The sequence below is a fragment of the Petromyzon marinus genome, chromosome 59, assembly GCF_048934315.1.
Source record: "Petromyzon marinus isolate PM22_M1 ecotype Great Lakes invasive population chromosome 59, UKy_Petmar_22M1.pri1.0, whole genome shotgun sequence".
NCBI lineage: Eukaryota > Metazoa > Chordata > Hyperoartia > Petromyzontiformes > Petromyzontidae > Petromyzon > Petromyzon marinus.
The window spans coordinates 6,496,976-6,514,312 of NC_133725.1; the positions used below are offsets into that span (position 1 = coordinate 6,496,976).

The 17,337-nt window shown below is 50.9% G+C and overlaps 1 protein-coding gene across 1 annotated transcript in view; it reads right to left on the bottom strand.

The window, feature by feature from the left end:
• Positions 1-6,056: 6,056 nt before the first annotated feature.
• Positions 6,057-17,337, bottom strand: part of CEL (carboxyl ester lipase) — a 29,655-nt gene continuing 18,374 nt past the window's right edge. The window contains exon 11 of the mRNA XM_032976463.2: positions 6,057-7,052. Coding sequence (XP_032832354.2) covers positions 6,824-7,052 — 229 coding nt within the window. The 3' untranslated portion in view covers positions 6,057-6,823. The remainder of the gene's footprint in view (positions 7,053-17,337) is intronic.

The following is a 17,337-nucleotide window of genomic DNA, read 5'->3' on the forward strand; positions in this document are numbered from 1 at the left end:
CCCCCTCCACCCCCCCCCCCCTCCAAATGAGTACCTGGTGCTGTGTGTAAAATCATCGCCACTGGGGAGACAAAGGCGGCCGGGCGGGCGTGATGCTGGCCACCCACCCCCTCGTGTGCCGTGCCGGCTTTTAAAGTTACTGCTCGCTAACAGCACTTGCCCCCAACAGTCTGCCTAAGGCTACACGGGGGATCTTTGTCTTTGTTGCGTGTCTATGAGTGTGTGTCTGTGTGTCTGTGAGCGTGCCCTCTCTGGGTGTGTCCGAGTCGTTGTCTTGTTGTTGTTGAAGTTCCATTGTCTTGGTGAATGAATGGAGCCGCGCGTGGCACGCCGCGGTGGGCCAGCTGAGCCACCACCGCCACCACCGCCACCACCGCCACCACCGCCACCACCGCCAAAGACAAGGATCCCCCATTTAGCCTTAACAGACTGTAGGGGCAAGTGCTGTTAGCGAGCACCTATGAAGGCCGGCACGGCACACGAGGGGGTGGATGGCCAACACCACGCCCGGCCGCCTTTGTCTCCCTAGTGACGGTGTTTACACATCGCACCAGGTACTCATTTGAGGCTGAGTCGACCTAGGGGATGCCCGGGACCGGTTCAGATAATCGTCACTGGTGTTGGCCGTGAGCGGGAATCGAACCCGGGTCGCCAGGTTCATAGCGCAGAGCGCTAACCACTGCACTACCGCTCCACCACCACCACCACTACCACCACCACTACCACCACGACTACCGCCACCACCACCACCGCCACCACCTCCGCCACCACCACCATCGCCAATTACCACCAATCTCCATCGATCACCACCATCAATCATAACAAATCACCACCGCCATCGCCAATTCCCACAACTCACCATCATCACAAACCACCGCCAATCACCACCATCATCGATCACCACCACCAATCACCACCACCACCTGCCCTAACCCACCTCTGCACATTACCACCACGTCCAGATACATGTTCTCACCCACCACCACCACCACCACTCCACCACCACCACCACTCCACCACCACCACCCATTATACCGCGACCCCCTTCACGCGACCAGGTGCCCTGGGTCCGGGACGTGAGATTTTCGGGGCGCCCGGTCAATAGAACACGCGCTGTGCTCAAGGCCGCGGGAGGGGAGAGCTTTCTGGTTTATTTCTGTTTGATTTGTTTCGTTTGGGGCACGTGTCGCGTTCACACGGAGCCTGCGGCCAAGCGGACAAAGTACAATCAGGGCGCGGAACAACACGGGGCCGACACACGGCAGCAGTGGCGCGCCTCCGTCATCAGCTGCATCCACGTCTTCAATGCAACACCACTCCGTCATCAGCTGCATCCACGTCTTCAATGCAACACGACTCCGTCATCAGCTGCATCCACGTCTTCAATTCAGCACGACTCCGTGACAACTGCATCCACTATCACCAAAGGCGATGTGGATGCATAGCATACAGGGGCAGTGTTGAGTCTATGGGCAGTGTTGAGTCTATGGGTAATGTTGAGTCTATGGGTAGTGCTGAGTCTATGTGCAGTGTTGAGTCTTTGGGCAGTGTTGAGTCTATGGGCAGTGTTGAGTCTATGGGCAGTGTTGAGTCTATGGGCAGTGTTGAGTCTATGGGCAGTGTTGAGTCTTTGGGTAGTGTTGAGTCTATGGGCAGTGTTGAGTCTATGGGCAGCGTTGAGTTTATGGGCAGCGTTGAGTCTATGGGCAGTGTTCAGTCTATGGGCAGTGTTGAGTCTATGGGTAATGTTGAGTCTATGGGTAGTGTTGAGTCTATGGACAGTGCTGAGTCTATGGTCAATGTTGGGTCTATGGGCAGTATTGAGTCTATGGTCAGTGCTAAGTCTATGGGCAGTGCTGAGTCTATGGGCAGTGTTGAGTCTATGGGCAGTGTTGAGTCTATGGGTAGTGTTGAGTATATGGACAGTGTTGAGTCTATGGGCAGTGTTGAGTCTATGGGCAGCGTTGAGTTTATGGGTAGCGTAGAGTCTATGGGCAGTGTTGAGTCTATGGGTAGTGTTGAGTCTATGGGCAGCGTTGAGTCTATGGGCAGCGTTGAGTCTATGGGTAGTGTTGAGTCTATGGGCAGCGTTGAGTGTATGGGCAGTGTTGAGTCTATGGGCGGTGTTGAGTCTATGGGTAGCGTTGAGTCTATGGATAGTGTTAGGTCTATGGGTAGTGTTGAGTCTATGGGTAATGTTGAGTCTATGGGTAGTGCTGAGTCTATGTGCAGTGTTGAGTCTTTGGGTAGTGTTGAGTCTAAGGTGTATTGTTGAGTCTATGGGCAGTGTTGAGTCTTTGGGCAGTGTTGAGTCTATGGGCAGTGTTGAGTCTATGGGCAGTGTTGAGTCTATGGGTAGTGTTGAGTCTATGGGCAGTGTTGAGTCTATGGGTAATGTTGAGTCTATGGGTAGTGCTGAGTCTATGTGCAGTGTTGAGTCTTTGGGCAGTGTTGAGTCTATGGGCAGTGTTGAGTCTATGGACAGTGCTGAGTCTATGGTCAGTGTTGGGTCTATGGGCAATGTTGAGTCTTTGGGCAGTGTTGAGTCTATGGGTAGTGTTGAGTCTATGGACAGTGCTGAGTCTATGGTCAATGTTGGGTCTATGGGCAGTATTGAGTCTATGGTCAGTGCTAAGTCTATGGGCAGTGCTGAGTCTATGGGCAGTGCTGAGTCTATGGGCAGTGTTGAATCTACGGGGAGGTTGGGGGAGGGAGAGGCGAGCGAGAGCGAGAAGTTTACCAATCATCGGGCGCGGCCGGCGTGCAACAATTTAACTTATATATTGGACACTGCGAATATTGGTAGACACGGCAAGGTGGGTTCCGTGTGGGTTCGCGAGGACTGGGGGTGGGGTTAGTGGGGGGCGAGAAGAGGTGGAGTCGACTGAACCAGGGCGTCAACCCTAACACTGCTCCTCCTCTGCTGCTACTGATAGGGAGGATGGATGGGTGCAGGCGTTAAGGATGTGGTCACCCGAGGTTTGTTATCATAGGAACACACACACACGTACACACATACACACATGTGTGTGTGTGTACGTGTGTGTGGGGAGTGATAGTATAGCGGTTCGAGCGCTGCCCTACGAACCTGGCGACCAGGGTTCGATTCCCGCTCACGGCCACCACCAGTGACGATTTTCCCAATCGGTCCAGGGCCTCTGCTAGGTCGACTCAGCCTCAAATGTGAGTACCTGGTGCGGTGTGTAAACATCGCCACTGGGGAGACAAAGGCGGCCGGGCGTGGTGTTGGCCACCCACCCCCTCGTGTGCCGTGCCGGCCTTCATAGGTTCTCGCCAACAGCACTTGCTCGAACAGTCTGTTACAGGCTACACGGGGGATCTTTGTCTTTGTATGCGTGCGTGCGTGTTGTTGACGAGCACCTATGGCGGCCGGAACGGCACACGAGGGGGTGGGTGGCCAGCACCACGCCCGACCGCCTTTGTCTCCCCCAGTGGCGATGTTTACACACCGCACCAGTCGACCTAGGAGAGGCCCTGGACCGGTTCAGATAATCGTCACCGGTGTTGGCCGTGAGCGGGAATTGAGCTCGGGTCATCGGGTTCATAGCGCAGCGTAGCGCTAACCACGACACCACCGCTCCCCAATGCAGCACGTCTCCATCATCGGTCGATCATCGATTGTCTTACATGTGAACACATTCACACGTGAACACACACACACAAGTCAACATACCGACTCGTGAACACACAAACACAAGTGAACATACCGACTCGTGAACACACTCACACAATTTCGATTTAAAGCTTTCGTGACTGCAAGGATTCATCTTCTTTGGTTCTTTCGGTAAAGTCACGTAGAATGAGAATAAAATAATAAAATAAAACAATAAAATTCTCACGACGTTTCGGCCACAACACAAGTGGCCTTCTTCAGGTGAAAGGAACAAACCTGTCGGGACGACAGAGCTACAAACACAAGTGAACATACCGACTCGTGAACACACACACACACGTGAACATACGACACGTGAACACACACACACAAGTGAACATACCGACACGTGAACACACACACACACAAGTGAACATACCGACTTGTGAACACACACACACACAAGTGAACATACCGACACGTGAACACACACACACACAAGTGAACATACCGACATGTGAACACACACACAAGTGAACATACCGACACGTGAACACACACACACACACACAAGTGAACATACCGACTTGTGAACACACACACAAGTGAACACACACACAAGTGAACACACACACAAGTGAACATACGACACGTGAACACACACACAAGTGAACATACGACACGTGAACACACACACAAGTGAACATACCGACACGTGAACACACACACACACACACAAGTGAACATACCGACACGTGAACACACACGTGAACATACCGACACGTGAACACACACGTGAACATACCGACACGTGAACACACACACACACAAGTGAACATACCGACACGTGAACACACACACACAAGTGAACATACCGACTTGTGAACACACACACACACAAGTGAACATACCGACTCGTGAACACACACACGCGAACAGACATTGTAGCTCTATCGTCCCGACAGGTTTGTTCCTTTCACCTGAAGAAGGCCACTTGTGTTGTGTCCGAAACGTCGTGAGAATTGTATTGTTTTATTTTATTATTTTATTCTCACACTCACACAAGTGAACATACCGACGTGTGAACACACACACACAAGTGAACATACCGACACGTGAACACACACACACGTGAACATACCGACACGTGAACACACACACACAAGTGAACATACCGACACGTGAACACACACAAGTGAACATACCGACACGTGAACACACACACACGTGAACATACCGACACGTGAACACACACACACGTGAACATACCGACACGTGAACACACACACACGTGAACATACCGACACGTGAACACACACACACAAGTGAACATACCGACTTGTGAACACACACACAAGTGAACATACGACACGTGAACACACACACACACACGTGAACATACCGACATGTGAACACACACACAAGTGAACATACCGACACGTGAACACACACACACACAAGTGAACATACCGACTCGTGAACACACACACAAGTGAACATACCGACACGTGAACACACACACACACGTGAACATACCGACATGTGAACACACACACAAACACACGTGAACATACCGACACGTGAACACACACACAAGTGAACATACCGACACGTGAACACACACACACAAGTGAACATACCGACACGTGAACACACACACAAGTGAACATACCGACATGTGAACACACACACAAGTGAGCATACCGACACGTGAACACACACGTCAACATACCGACTCGTGAACACACACACACGTGAACATACCAACACGTGAACACACATACACAATTGAACATACCGACACGTGAACACACACACACGTGAACATACGACACGTGAACACACACACACAAGTGAACATACCGACACGTGAACACACACACACAAGTGAACATACGACACGTGAACACACACACACACACACAAGTGAACATACCGACATGTGAACACACACACAAACACACGTGAACATACCGACACGTGAACACACACACACAAGTGAACATACCGACTCGTGAACACACACACACAAGTGAACATACCGACACGTGAACACACGCACACACAAGTGAACATACCGACACGTGAACACACACACAAACACACGTGAACATACCGACACGTGAACACACACACAAGTGAACATACCGACATGTGAACACACACACAAGTGAACATACCAACACGTGAACACACACACACACGTGAACATACCGACTCGTGAACACACACACAAGTGAACATACCGACACGTGAACACACACACACGTGAACATACCGACACGTGAACACACACACACACAAGTGAACATACCGACATGTGAACACACACACACACGTGAACATACCGACTCGTGAACACACACACACACGTGAACATACCGACACGTGAACACACACACACACACAAGTGAACATACCGACACGTGAACACACACACTGCTGGTTTTACAAAAGTTTATTGTATGCCTCATGTGCACGCTCACCACACGCCATAGACTCAACACAACGTTAATGATCGTGTTTTCTTCCTATTGTATTGGTATCCCCCGTGTGTGTGTGCACCGTGTGTGTGTGTGCACCGTGTGTGTGTGTGTGTACTGTGTGTGTACTGTGTGTGTGTGTGTGCACCGTGTGTGTGTGTACTGTGTGTGTGCACCGTGTGTGTGTGTGCACCGTGTGTGTGTGTGTGTACTGTGTGTGTGTGTACCGTGTGTGTGTGTGCACCGTGTGTGTGTGTGTACTGTGTGTGTGTGTGCACCGTGTGTGTGTGTCCCACGTGTGTGTGTGTTCCGTGTGTGTGTCCCACGTGTGAGTGTGTGTTCCGTGTGTGTGTGTGCCGTGTGAGTGTGCTTACCATGTGTGTGTGTGTCCCTATTGTGTGTCCCGTGTGAGTGTGTGTCCCTACTGTGTGTGTGACCGTGTGAGTGTGCTGACCATGTGTGTGTGTGTCCCTATTGTGTGTCCCGTGTGAGTGTGTGTCCCTACTGTGTGTGTGTGACCGTGTGAGTGTGCTTACCATGTCAGTGTGTGTTCCTTGTGTGTGTCCCGTGTGAGTGCGTGTCCCGTGTGTGTGTGTATTGCCGTGTGTGTGTCCCACGTGTGCGTGCGTGTAACCGTGTGAGTGTGCTTACCGTGCGCGTGTGTGTGTACCGTGCGCGTGTGTGTCCCGTGTGAGCGTGTCCGCGCGCGTGTGTCCGCGGACGCGGATCAGGCTTCCGTGGATGTGCGAGGCTCGGTCGCGGGTTGAGACGGGCCCTCGGTGCCCAGATCGTGGTATCTCGAGTTGACGTCGATCCAGAAGTCCATGTAGTCACCGCGCAGGTGACGCTTGACGGAGCTGTAGTCGATGTTGCTGGTGATATCCAGGTACTGCTCCGTGCTCGGGTCGTAGACCGGCCAGTGCGTGGGCACCGCCTTGCCCCCGTAATTCGGGTCCCTGCGAGCGAGCGAGCGAGAGGGAATTGATGAGGGGCCCGCGTGGCGCCGCCGTCGCTACTCGGAGGTGCGGGGCAAGCACAGAAGTCGTCGGCGGCGGCGGCGGCGACGGCAGCGGCGGCAGCCACGCGGTGGTGAGCGGTCGCCGTTACCAACAATTGCCCAAAGCTCTGCGGTCCTCTAGATATGGCGGTGTCATCGGACGATTGTTGAGTGCTTACGCGCGCGGGAGGAAGCTGGAGCGCCTGGAGGAAACCCACGCGCGCGAGGGGGAAACACTCTATCCCATGAGAATGGAGTTGTGGAGCGGATGGCAAGTGCCTGGGTACGGCTCCTCCTCGACGCACACGGGAGCGGAGTTGGAACAGATGGAGATTAGTTCGCACTTTGCTGTGTTGCCATCTCCTGGCAGAGCCAGGGGTACGGCTCCCTCCGAGACGCCCGGACCAGGGGTAGAAAGGAGTTTCACATCAGCATCTGTGGTGTGCGGTGATCCACCAACAACCTCGCTGCTGCTGTCTGCACAGCACCGCTGGATCACAGGCAAGCCGCGCCACGTGCAGCAGCAACAGCAGTAGCAACAGCTTTGCCACCATCACCACAGCCCGGATATAAACCCACCATCACTTGGCGTCGTGGACCATCACCCACCGCACATACCATGGCAGCGGTAGATGCGCATGATAACTTGACGCGCGAATGGAAAATGTTAAAACTCTCCGGTAGTGGTGCGGCGATTGTGGTCATCCAGAACAGATTCAGTGCAAGGTCTAACGAGGCAACAACGCCCCGATTCGCAAATTCGAAGGAGGAGACATCACAGCGATGCAACAACTCCGCTGGATCCTGGCGCGGTTGCCTGGGCTTGACCACCTGAATGTGACAATTGTAGTCGCTGGCTCTGCATCTACATCAGCAGCAATACGGAGGAAGAAGAGGCTCATAGATACCCATAGAGATCCAGACTAATAGAGACCCACAGAGACTCATAGATACCCATAACGCTCTAGACTAATAGAGACCCACAGAGACACAAAGATACCCATAACGCTCTAGACTAATAGAGACCCACAGAGACACAAAGATACCCATAACGATCTAGACTAATAGAGACGCACAGAGACTCGTAGATACCCATAGAGATCCAGACTAATAGAGACGCACAGAGACTCATAGATACCCATAGAGATCCAGACTAATAGAGACTCACAGAGACTCATGGAGACCCATAGAGATCCAGACTAATAGAGACCCACAGAGACTCATAGATACCCATAGAGATCCAGACTAATAGAGACTCACAGAGACTCATAGATACCCATAAAGATCCAGAACAATAGAGACGCACATAGACTCATAGACACCCATAGAGATCCAGACTAATAGAGACCCACAGAGACTCATAGATACCCATAGAGATCCAGACTAATAGAGACACACAGAGACTCATAGATACCCATAGAGATCCAGACTAATAGAGACGCACAGAGACTCATAGATACCCATAGATATCCAGACTAATAGAGACACACAGAGACTCATAGATACCCATAGAGATCCAGACTAATAGAGACGCACAGAGACTCATAGATACCCATAGAGATCCAGACTAATAGAGACACACAGAGACTCATAGATACCCATAGAGATCCAGACTAATAGAGACGCACAGAGACTCATAGATACCCATAGAGATCCAGACTAATAGAGACCCACAGAGACTCATAGACACCCATAGAGATCCAGACTAATAGAGACGCACAGAGACTCATAGATACCCATAGAGATCCAGACTAATAGAGACGCACAGAGACTCATAGATATTCATAGAGATCCAGACTAATAGAGACGCACAGAGACTCATAGATACCCATAGAGATCCAGACTAATAGAGACGCACAGAGACTCATAGATACCCATAGAGATCCAGACTAATAGAGACGCACAGAGACTCATAGATACCCATAGAGATCCAGACTAATAGAGACGCACAGAGACTCATAGATACCCATAGAGATCCAGACTAATAGAGACGCACAGAGACTCATAGATACCCATAGATATCCAGACTAATAGAGACGCACAGAGACTCATAGATACTCATAGAGATCCAGACTAATAGAGACGCACAGAGACTCATAGATACCCATAGAGATCCAGACTAATAGAGACCCACAGAGACTCATAGATACCCATAGAGATCCAGACTAATAGAGACGCACAGAGACTCATAGATACCCATAGATATCCAGACTAATAGAGACGCACAGAGACTCATAGATACCCATATAGATCCAGACTAATAGAGACCCACAGAGAGTCATAGATACCCATAGAGATCCAGACTAATAGAGACACACAGAGACTCATAGATACCCATAGAGATCCAGACTAATAGAGACGCACAGAGACTCATAGATACCCATAGAGATCTAGACTAATAGAGACTCACAGAGACTCACAGATACACCATAGAGATCCAGACTAATAGAGACGCACAGAGACTCATAGATACCCATAGAGATCCAGACTAATAGAGACGCACAGATACTCATAAACCCCATAGAAATCCATAGACTCATCGAGATCCATGGAAACGCATAGACTCATAGAGACACTACCGCGGTTGTCTGAGCTTGGCCACCTGAATGTGACAATTGTACTCGTTGGCTCTGCATCTAAATCAGTAGCAGCCATCACGTTAAAGATCCCGCATGTCATGCTGGGCCATTGTGTGCCGGCCGGAGACACGGTTAAACTTTTGCCAAAATTTTTAAAAAAGCTACGCCAGCGAATCGATCGGTTGGGTCGGGGAGGGGGTCGAACTTGCGCAACGCAACGTCGCGCTCTGCTCTACATCCCGACAGCGATGCTCTGCATAGCAGTCTTCGTACTCAATGATATTAATAATAATAATGGTAAATCATCTTACCTATAAAAGGCATTTTTTTGTCTGTGTGTGTGTCTGTCCGTCTGTCTGTCTGTCTATCTGTCTGTCTGTGTGTGTTCGCACACTTGTGAAGGATTTGGCTTTTGATTTAAAGCTTTCGTGACTGCAGTGATTCATATTCTTGGTTCTTTCGGTAGAGTCACGTTGAAGGGAAACAATAAAATAATAAAATATATATAAAACAATAAAATCTTCACGACGTTTCGACTGCAACACAAGCAGTCATGATGACAGTCATGATGACTGCTTGTGTTGCAGTCGATACGTCGTGATAATTGTATTGTTTTATATATATTTTAATATTTTATTGTTTCGCATCAACGTGACTTTACCGAAAGAACCAAGAATAAGGATTTGGCTCTCAAATGATGGGGTTTACATTAAAAAAAATAGCCAGGTATCACGCCGTAAGCCCCTCGGTGGGTAAGCGTTATTTCTTTTTCACGTCCGTCAACTTTTAATTAGTAAAATTAGCGATTTAGTGCGATTTTTCTTAATTTTTTATTTACTTTCGCCGCTCGACCATACCAACTTACCCGCCTTCGGTGGGGGTGAGGAGGAGATTTTCTTTAGCGTTAAAAATGCAATAGAAACACAAAACGCTGAGGTTAATTCTTCACAGTGTGATGTCCTCCCCCCTTCCCCCCTCCCCCCACCCCGATGCGTGCAGTTACTACTATAGAGTCTGTAAATATTAATATTATAGCGCTTACATAGTATTATTGTAGCACAGGCAAGGTGGTGGGGGGGGGGGGTAAGCGGCCCAGTCCCCAGCCTGCCAAGGTGCCATTTCGGCCGGCTGGCAATCTAGGCGAGCCCGGGGGCTCTGCACGGGACTAGGCCTCACCAGCCCACTCTGTCAGGTGAGTACTTTGTGCTATAGAGCCCATATATACTGCTATAGAGTCAGCATGTACTACTGTAGTGATAGCTGGTACCACCTCAGTCAGTATGCACTGCTGTAGTCAAAGCATATTCCACCACAGAATGCACTGCTGTAATCATAGCAGGTACCATCACAGCAGTATGCACTGCTGTAATCATAGCAGGTACCACCACAGTCAGTATGCACTGCTGTAATCATAGCAGGTACCACCACAGTCAGTGTGCACTGCTGTAATCATAGCAGGTACCACCACAGTCAGTATGCACTGCTGTAATCATAGCAGGTACCACCACAGTCAGTGTGCACTGCTAAAATCATAGCAGGTACCGCCACAGTCAGTGTGCACTGCTCTAATCATAGCAGGGGCCACCACAGTCAGTATACACTGCTGTAATCATAGCAGGTACCACCACAGCACTATGCAGTGCTGTAATCATAGCAGCTACTACCACAGCAGTATGCACTGCTGTAGTGATAGCAGGTACCACCATAGTCAGTATGCACTGCTGTACTGAAAGCAGGTACTGTACAACCACAGTCAGTATGCACTGCTGTACTGAAAGCAGGTACCATTAAAGTCGGTATGAGACATTGTGCTTCGATACCAAGACAACACCATCAAACAATTTCCTGAGACAAGCAGAGTTTATGATGCCCTACAATACCCCATTATACTGTGCAAAGTCCAAGATGGGTACCACGTCCAGATTCCTCAAATTATCAAAGCTACACGACAAAGACATCCTCACAAAACGATCTCCTCTAAAGACTTCTATTCCTTCATGATCATGGACAGAGAAGGAGGAAACCACATATTACGGTGCGCAAACCTCTTCAACTAAGTATGTTGTCGATGAGTATGCCAGAATTGAGAGTTAGCACCTTCTTTACATTCAGCTTAATCAAAAACGCCTGCGTATAACACTGTATGCTCATCTCACAGTTCACTATCAATGCTGACGTACACGCGAACGCTCAGAATGTGGGGTGATTAGTTATTTTGCCTTAATCTTTCACAGGTGGACCAAGATACATGCATGAGAAGACTCAGCATGCAATGACGTACATCAGGCAATATGGCAGGCCCCAATCTCTTTATCACCTTCACTTGCAATCCTAAATGGAAGGAGATCCAGGTTGAGGTTTATCCAAACCTAAATGCAACAGACAGACATGACACCATTGCAAGGGTCTTCAAACTCAAAGTTGATTAACTCATGAGGCTTATTAGGACTAAGGAAGGCGGTGTCTTTGGAAAGACAACATGTAACTTGCAAACCATTGAGTGCCAAAAACGTGCTCTTCCTCATGCTCACATTTTGCTATGGATGACAGAAACAATTCATGCAAGTGACATTTACACATTTCTCAGTTCTGAGCTACCTGACCCCCATAAAGACCCTGCCCTATTTGATGTGATCTGCAAGCAAATGGTCCATGGCCCATGTGGGCAGTTCAATCCAAATTCGCTATGTAGGCAAGACCGCAGATGTACCAAGAAGTATCCACGCAACTTCTTGAAAAACACTCAGTCAGGCCATCATAGCTATACTTTATATCGTCGCAGAAATACTGAGCATGGTGGATTTCAAAAAACGCTCAGACCTGCCACTAACTCTCAAATGAAGGTTGAAAGCCGGTGGATCGTTCCCTAGTGCCCTCTTCTGTGCAAGATCTTCGAGGCCCACATTAATGTGGAATTCTGCAATTCGGTGCAAGCCATCAAATATGTTTGCAAATACATCAACAACGGCTCTGACATGCCTGTCTTTGCCTTACACAAAGAGGGGCAAAGCGTGGATGAGGTTACACTTCTTGTCCAAGGAAGATACATCAGCAGCAATCAGACCATGTCGATCATTCTTGGCTCCCCCATCCATGATCGTTCCCCCACAGTCGTCCATTTATCAGTTCAACTCGAAAATGGTCAACGCATCTACTTCACCAAAGGAAATGACCAACAACAGGCCCTGGCTCCACAATATACTACCCTGATGTCGTTCTTTGTTTTGTGCCAAAGTTACCCATTTGCTGCCAACCTGCTCTAAAAGTTCTGTGTGTGTAAGTCGATGTCTGTGTGTGTAAGTCCATGTGTGTGTTTGTTAGTCAAGATGTGTGTGTGTAAGTCCATATATGTGTGTGTATAGGTCAATGTGTGTGATCCAATCTCCGACCCCCAGGAACAGGTTTGCAGATTTGCTGCGCATTTCTGTGAGGTCCTCAGGGAGGGGAAATCCCTCAGCCAGGAAAACATCGTGGCACAAAGTGGGGATGACCCTGCTGAGGCTGCGGTGCCTCAAATATTGGAAGAAGTCATCCCCTGTGAGTGGCTGGCTGAGGTGCCATCTGTTGAGGAAGTACTGAATGCGATCCGGAGTCTGAGACCAGGAAAGGCAGCGGGCAGAGATGATCTCCCAAGCGAAATGCTGAGGGAGGGTGGCGTTTGTGCACAGACTGCCCTATATCACATAATAACAACAGTCTGGACCACTGGACGGGTTCCGCAGGATTGGAAGGATGCCCTGGGGGTCCCCCTCTTTAAGAAGGGGGACCGCACAGACTGTAACAACTACAGGGGCATCTCACTCCTCAGTGTGCCGGGAAAGGTCCTGGCAAGGATTATTCAACATCGCCTTGCAAGGCACGCTGAGGAGAGGATTGCGGAGCCCCAATGCGGTTTCAGAAAAGGGCGGTCCTGCACAGATGCCATATTTTCTGTCCGTCTGCTACAGCAGAGGTGTAGGGAATTCCAGCAAGTCCTACATCTCTGCTTTTTTGACTTGGTCAAGGCCTATGATACCATTAGTAGGCCTGGGCTCTGGGTTGTTCTTCGTGCTTTTGGAGTCCCTGACCCTCTGCTCACGATCATTAAGGACCTTCATGATGGTGAGCGGGCCCGGGTAAAACTACGTGGCCGGGAGTCAGAGCCATTCCCTGTACACCTTGGGGTGCGACAGGGATGTCATCTGGCTCCCACATTATTTAACATCTATTTTGACCACGTAGTTCATAAAGCCTTCAATAGCTTTACCGGGGGAATCTCCATTTGATACAGATATAATGGGAGGCTGATCGATGCCCGGGTGCGGTCAAGAAATGGCTCGCTATTGCTCAACCACGTTATGTATGTCGATGATTTGGTAATAGCTGCTCATTCAGAGGAGGAGTTGGAGACGCTGCTGCTGAGACTGCAGCATGCCACTAAGAGATGGGGCCTTACCATCAGCCCCACCAAAACTAAGCACCTGCCTGGGTATTTTGTACCATCGGACACTCCACCCCCCACAACTCCCAATCGGTGATGGGGCAGTTGTGGAGAAAGTGGAGAGTTTCCCATACCTGGGCAGTGTGCTTATGATCGGCTCCAGTTTAACAGCAGAGGTCTCACTCCGAATCAGTCGAGCGGCAATATCTTTTCATCAGTTGCGTAACGCTGTGTGGAAGCTACCTGGTGTGTTGCTCTGCACTAAGCTTCAGGTCTTCTCGGCCACAGTCATTCCCTCCCTTCTCTACGCTTGCAAAACGTGGATCCCCCTAATGGAACATCTTCGCCGGTTAGAAACATTTAGGCTAGCCTGCCTACGACTATCCTGGGTTTAACCAGGCTGGATTGTGTGAGGAGCTCACAAATCCTTGAAAGATCTGGGCAAGGTCCCATCGGTGAGCTCCTCCGGCAGGCAAGGCTGCGTTGGCCGGGTCATGTAACCCGCATGCCCAGCCACCGCATGCCGAAACAGCTTTTGTTCGGCCGGATCGAGGGGGCTAAACGGGTGCGGCATGGGCTAGAGAAGAGATGGAGTGATGTGGTACAGGAGGACGTGGAGCTGGGTGGACGTGCCGATGACTGGTACCAGCGGTGTCAAGATTGGCCTCTGTGAAGGAGGCTCGTGAAGGACACTACTGGGCAGGTGGAGGAGCGACGCTCACGACAACGAGCGGAGTGCCGGGTGACTAAAGCACAGCAGGTTGGCACAGTAGGGGGCACAGGTGGTGCATCAGCCAGTCATCTCAGTCATCTAAGTCAGTCGACCCGTGGCACCTGGGTCTGCCCCGTGACCTCCTGCCAGCGGGCGTTCGACACTTCACATGGCCTCAAGGTGCACATGGCCTGGCACAAGCGTCGTTGAGACGTCACCGCCACTTAGTGGCGAATGGCGGTTGTTGTTGTGTGTGTGGCTCTGTCGTGGACAGTGCTGTGGGGGGAGTTCCAATTTTGATTGGCTCCTCCCCTCATGGCATATGTGTCCACCACAGGGGCTAAACGGGGGCTCTGGACGGGTGCGAGGGGCTGATAACCCCTCCACCTTCAATTAATTACCACAAAACCACGAATTAAAGTGAAATATGTAACAACTAAGCTTGTGCCGGAGGCCCCGGGGGGCCAGGCGTCTATGACGTCTCCTGGCCAAACCCCAATTGGCGGAGCCAGGAGATTGAATACCTACCCTCGGGGCTACTCCAGAAACAACGAAAAGCCACTACGGGTGGCCACGTGGAATGTTCGAACGCTCACTGCAGAGGAGAGGCTGCCACTCCTCTGTCGGGAGCTGGACCGGTACCGCCTGGATCTATGCGGCATTCAGGAGGTCCGGTGGACCGGCTCTGGCTCCTGCCACCATGAGGGGTGGACAGTCCTCTACTCGGGGCAGCAGACTGCCAAACAACAGGGTGTGGGTCTTCTTTTGAACAAAAGAATGAAGGGGGCGTGGGAGCGTGGCGGTGAGGTGTGGGAAGCTGTAAGCCCCAGGCTACTTTGGGCTCGCCTTCCCATCAACCGGAGGCGAGGAATGGTGGTCGTGGTTACTTATGCCCCCACCGAAGATGAACATCCGTGGAGGGATGCAGGCAAAGCCGATGAGTCAGATGCCTTCTATGACCTCCTGTCACAGGTGCTGGCTAAAGTGGCCCCTCGGGATAGAGTCATCATGTTGGGTGACTTCAATGCCCGAGTTGGTCATGATACTGGCACCTGGTCTGGAGTGATTGGAGGGCATGGGCCAGATCAGCTCAATAACAATGGTAGGAGGCTGCTAGATTTTTGTGCAGCCCATGGGCTTGTAATTACCAACACGCTGTTCCGGCATCGGCGCATCCACACAACATCATGGATGCATGCCGGGTCCAAGCAAGAACATCTGCTGGACTACATAGTGACGGACCAGCGAATGCGAGCCCATGTCCTTGACACCAGGACCTACCGTGGAGCTGATCTGCCCTCTGACCATCGACTAGTCATCTGTAAGATGCGCCTGCCATTCTTCCACTCCGGTGGTGGGTGTACACCCAGGACCCCATTCCAACCTAAAGTGGCCTGGTCTCAGTTATCTGATGAAAGTTGCAAGCGAGAATTTCATCATCGCTTGCGGCTGGGATTGGCATCGTCCCCGACTCCTCCTGATGTCGAGGGTAAATGGGCGAGGTTTAGGACTGTGACTCATGCAGCTGCAATGGCTGCTTTGGGTACGCGGTCCAGACCTCCCCAGACACCCTGGATGACAGAGGAGTTGTTCAGGATGGTTGAGAAAAAGCGACAGGCCCACTGTCATCGGCTACAGAATCCCACGTCAGAGAATGAGGAGGCTTACCGCAGCCTTCGCTCAGAGGTTCGGAGAGCCGTGAGGCGCTGCAAGGATGGGTGGTGGTCGCGGGTTGCTGAGGAGATGGAGTCTGCCTCAGTGGCCCGTGATCACAAATCGCTATTTAACTCCATCAAAAAAGTAACCTGCAGCGCCACACCTATTACCATCATTAGGGGAAAAAACGGTGATCCAATTTCCGACCCCCAGGAACAGGTTCGCAGATTTGCTGAGCATTTCTGTGAGGTCCTGGGGGAGGGAAAATCCCACAGCCAGGAAAACATCGTGGCACAAAGTGAGGATGACCCTGCTGAGGCTGCGGTGCCTCAAATATTGGATGAAGTCACCCCCTGTGAGTGGCTGGCTGAGGTGCCATCTGCTGAGGAAGTATTGAAGGCGATCCGGAGTCTGAGACCAGGAAAGGCAGCGGGCAGAGATGATCTCCCAAGCGAAATGCTGAGGGAGGGTGGCGTTTGTGCACAGACTGCCCTATATGACATCATAACAACAGTCTGGACCACTGGACGGGTTCCGCAGGATTGGAAGGATGCCCTGGTGGTCCCCCTTTTTAAGAAGGGGGACCGCACAGACTGTAACAACTACAGGGGCATCTCACTCCTCAGTGTGCCGGGAAAGGTCCTGGCAAGGATTATTCAGCATCGCCTTGCCAGGCACGCTGAGGAGAGGCTTGCGGAGCCCCAATGCGGTTTCAGGAAAGGGCGGTCCTGCACAGATGCCATATTTTCTGTCCGTCTGCTACAGCAGAGGTGTAGGGAATTCCAACAAGACCTACATCTCTGCTTTATTGACCTGGTCAAGGCCTATGATACCATCAGTAGGCCTGGGCTCTGGGTCGTTCTTCGTGCTTTTGGAG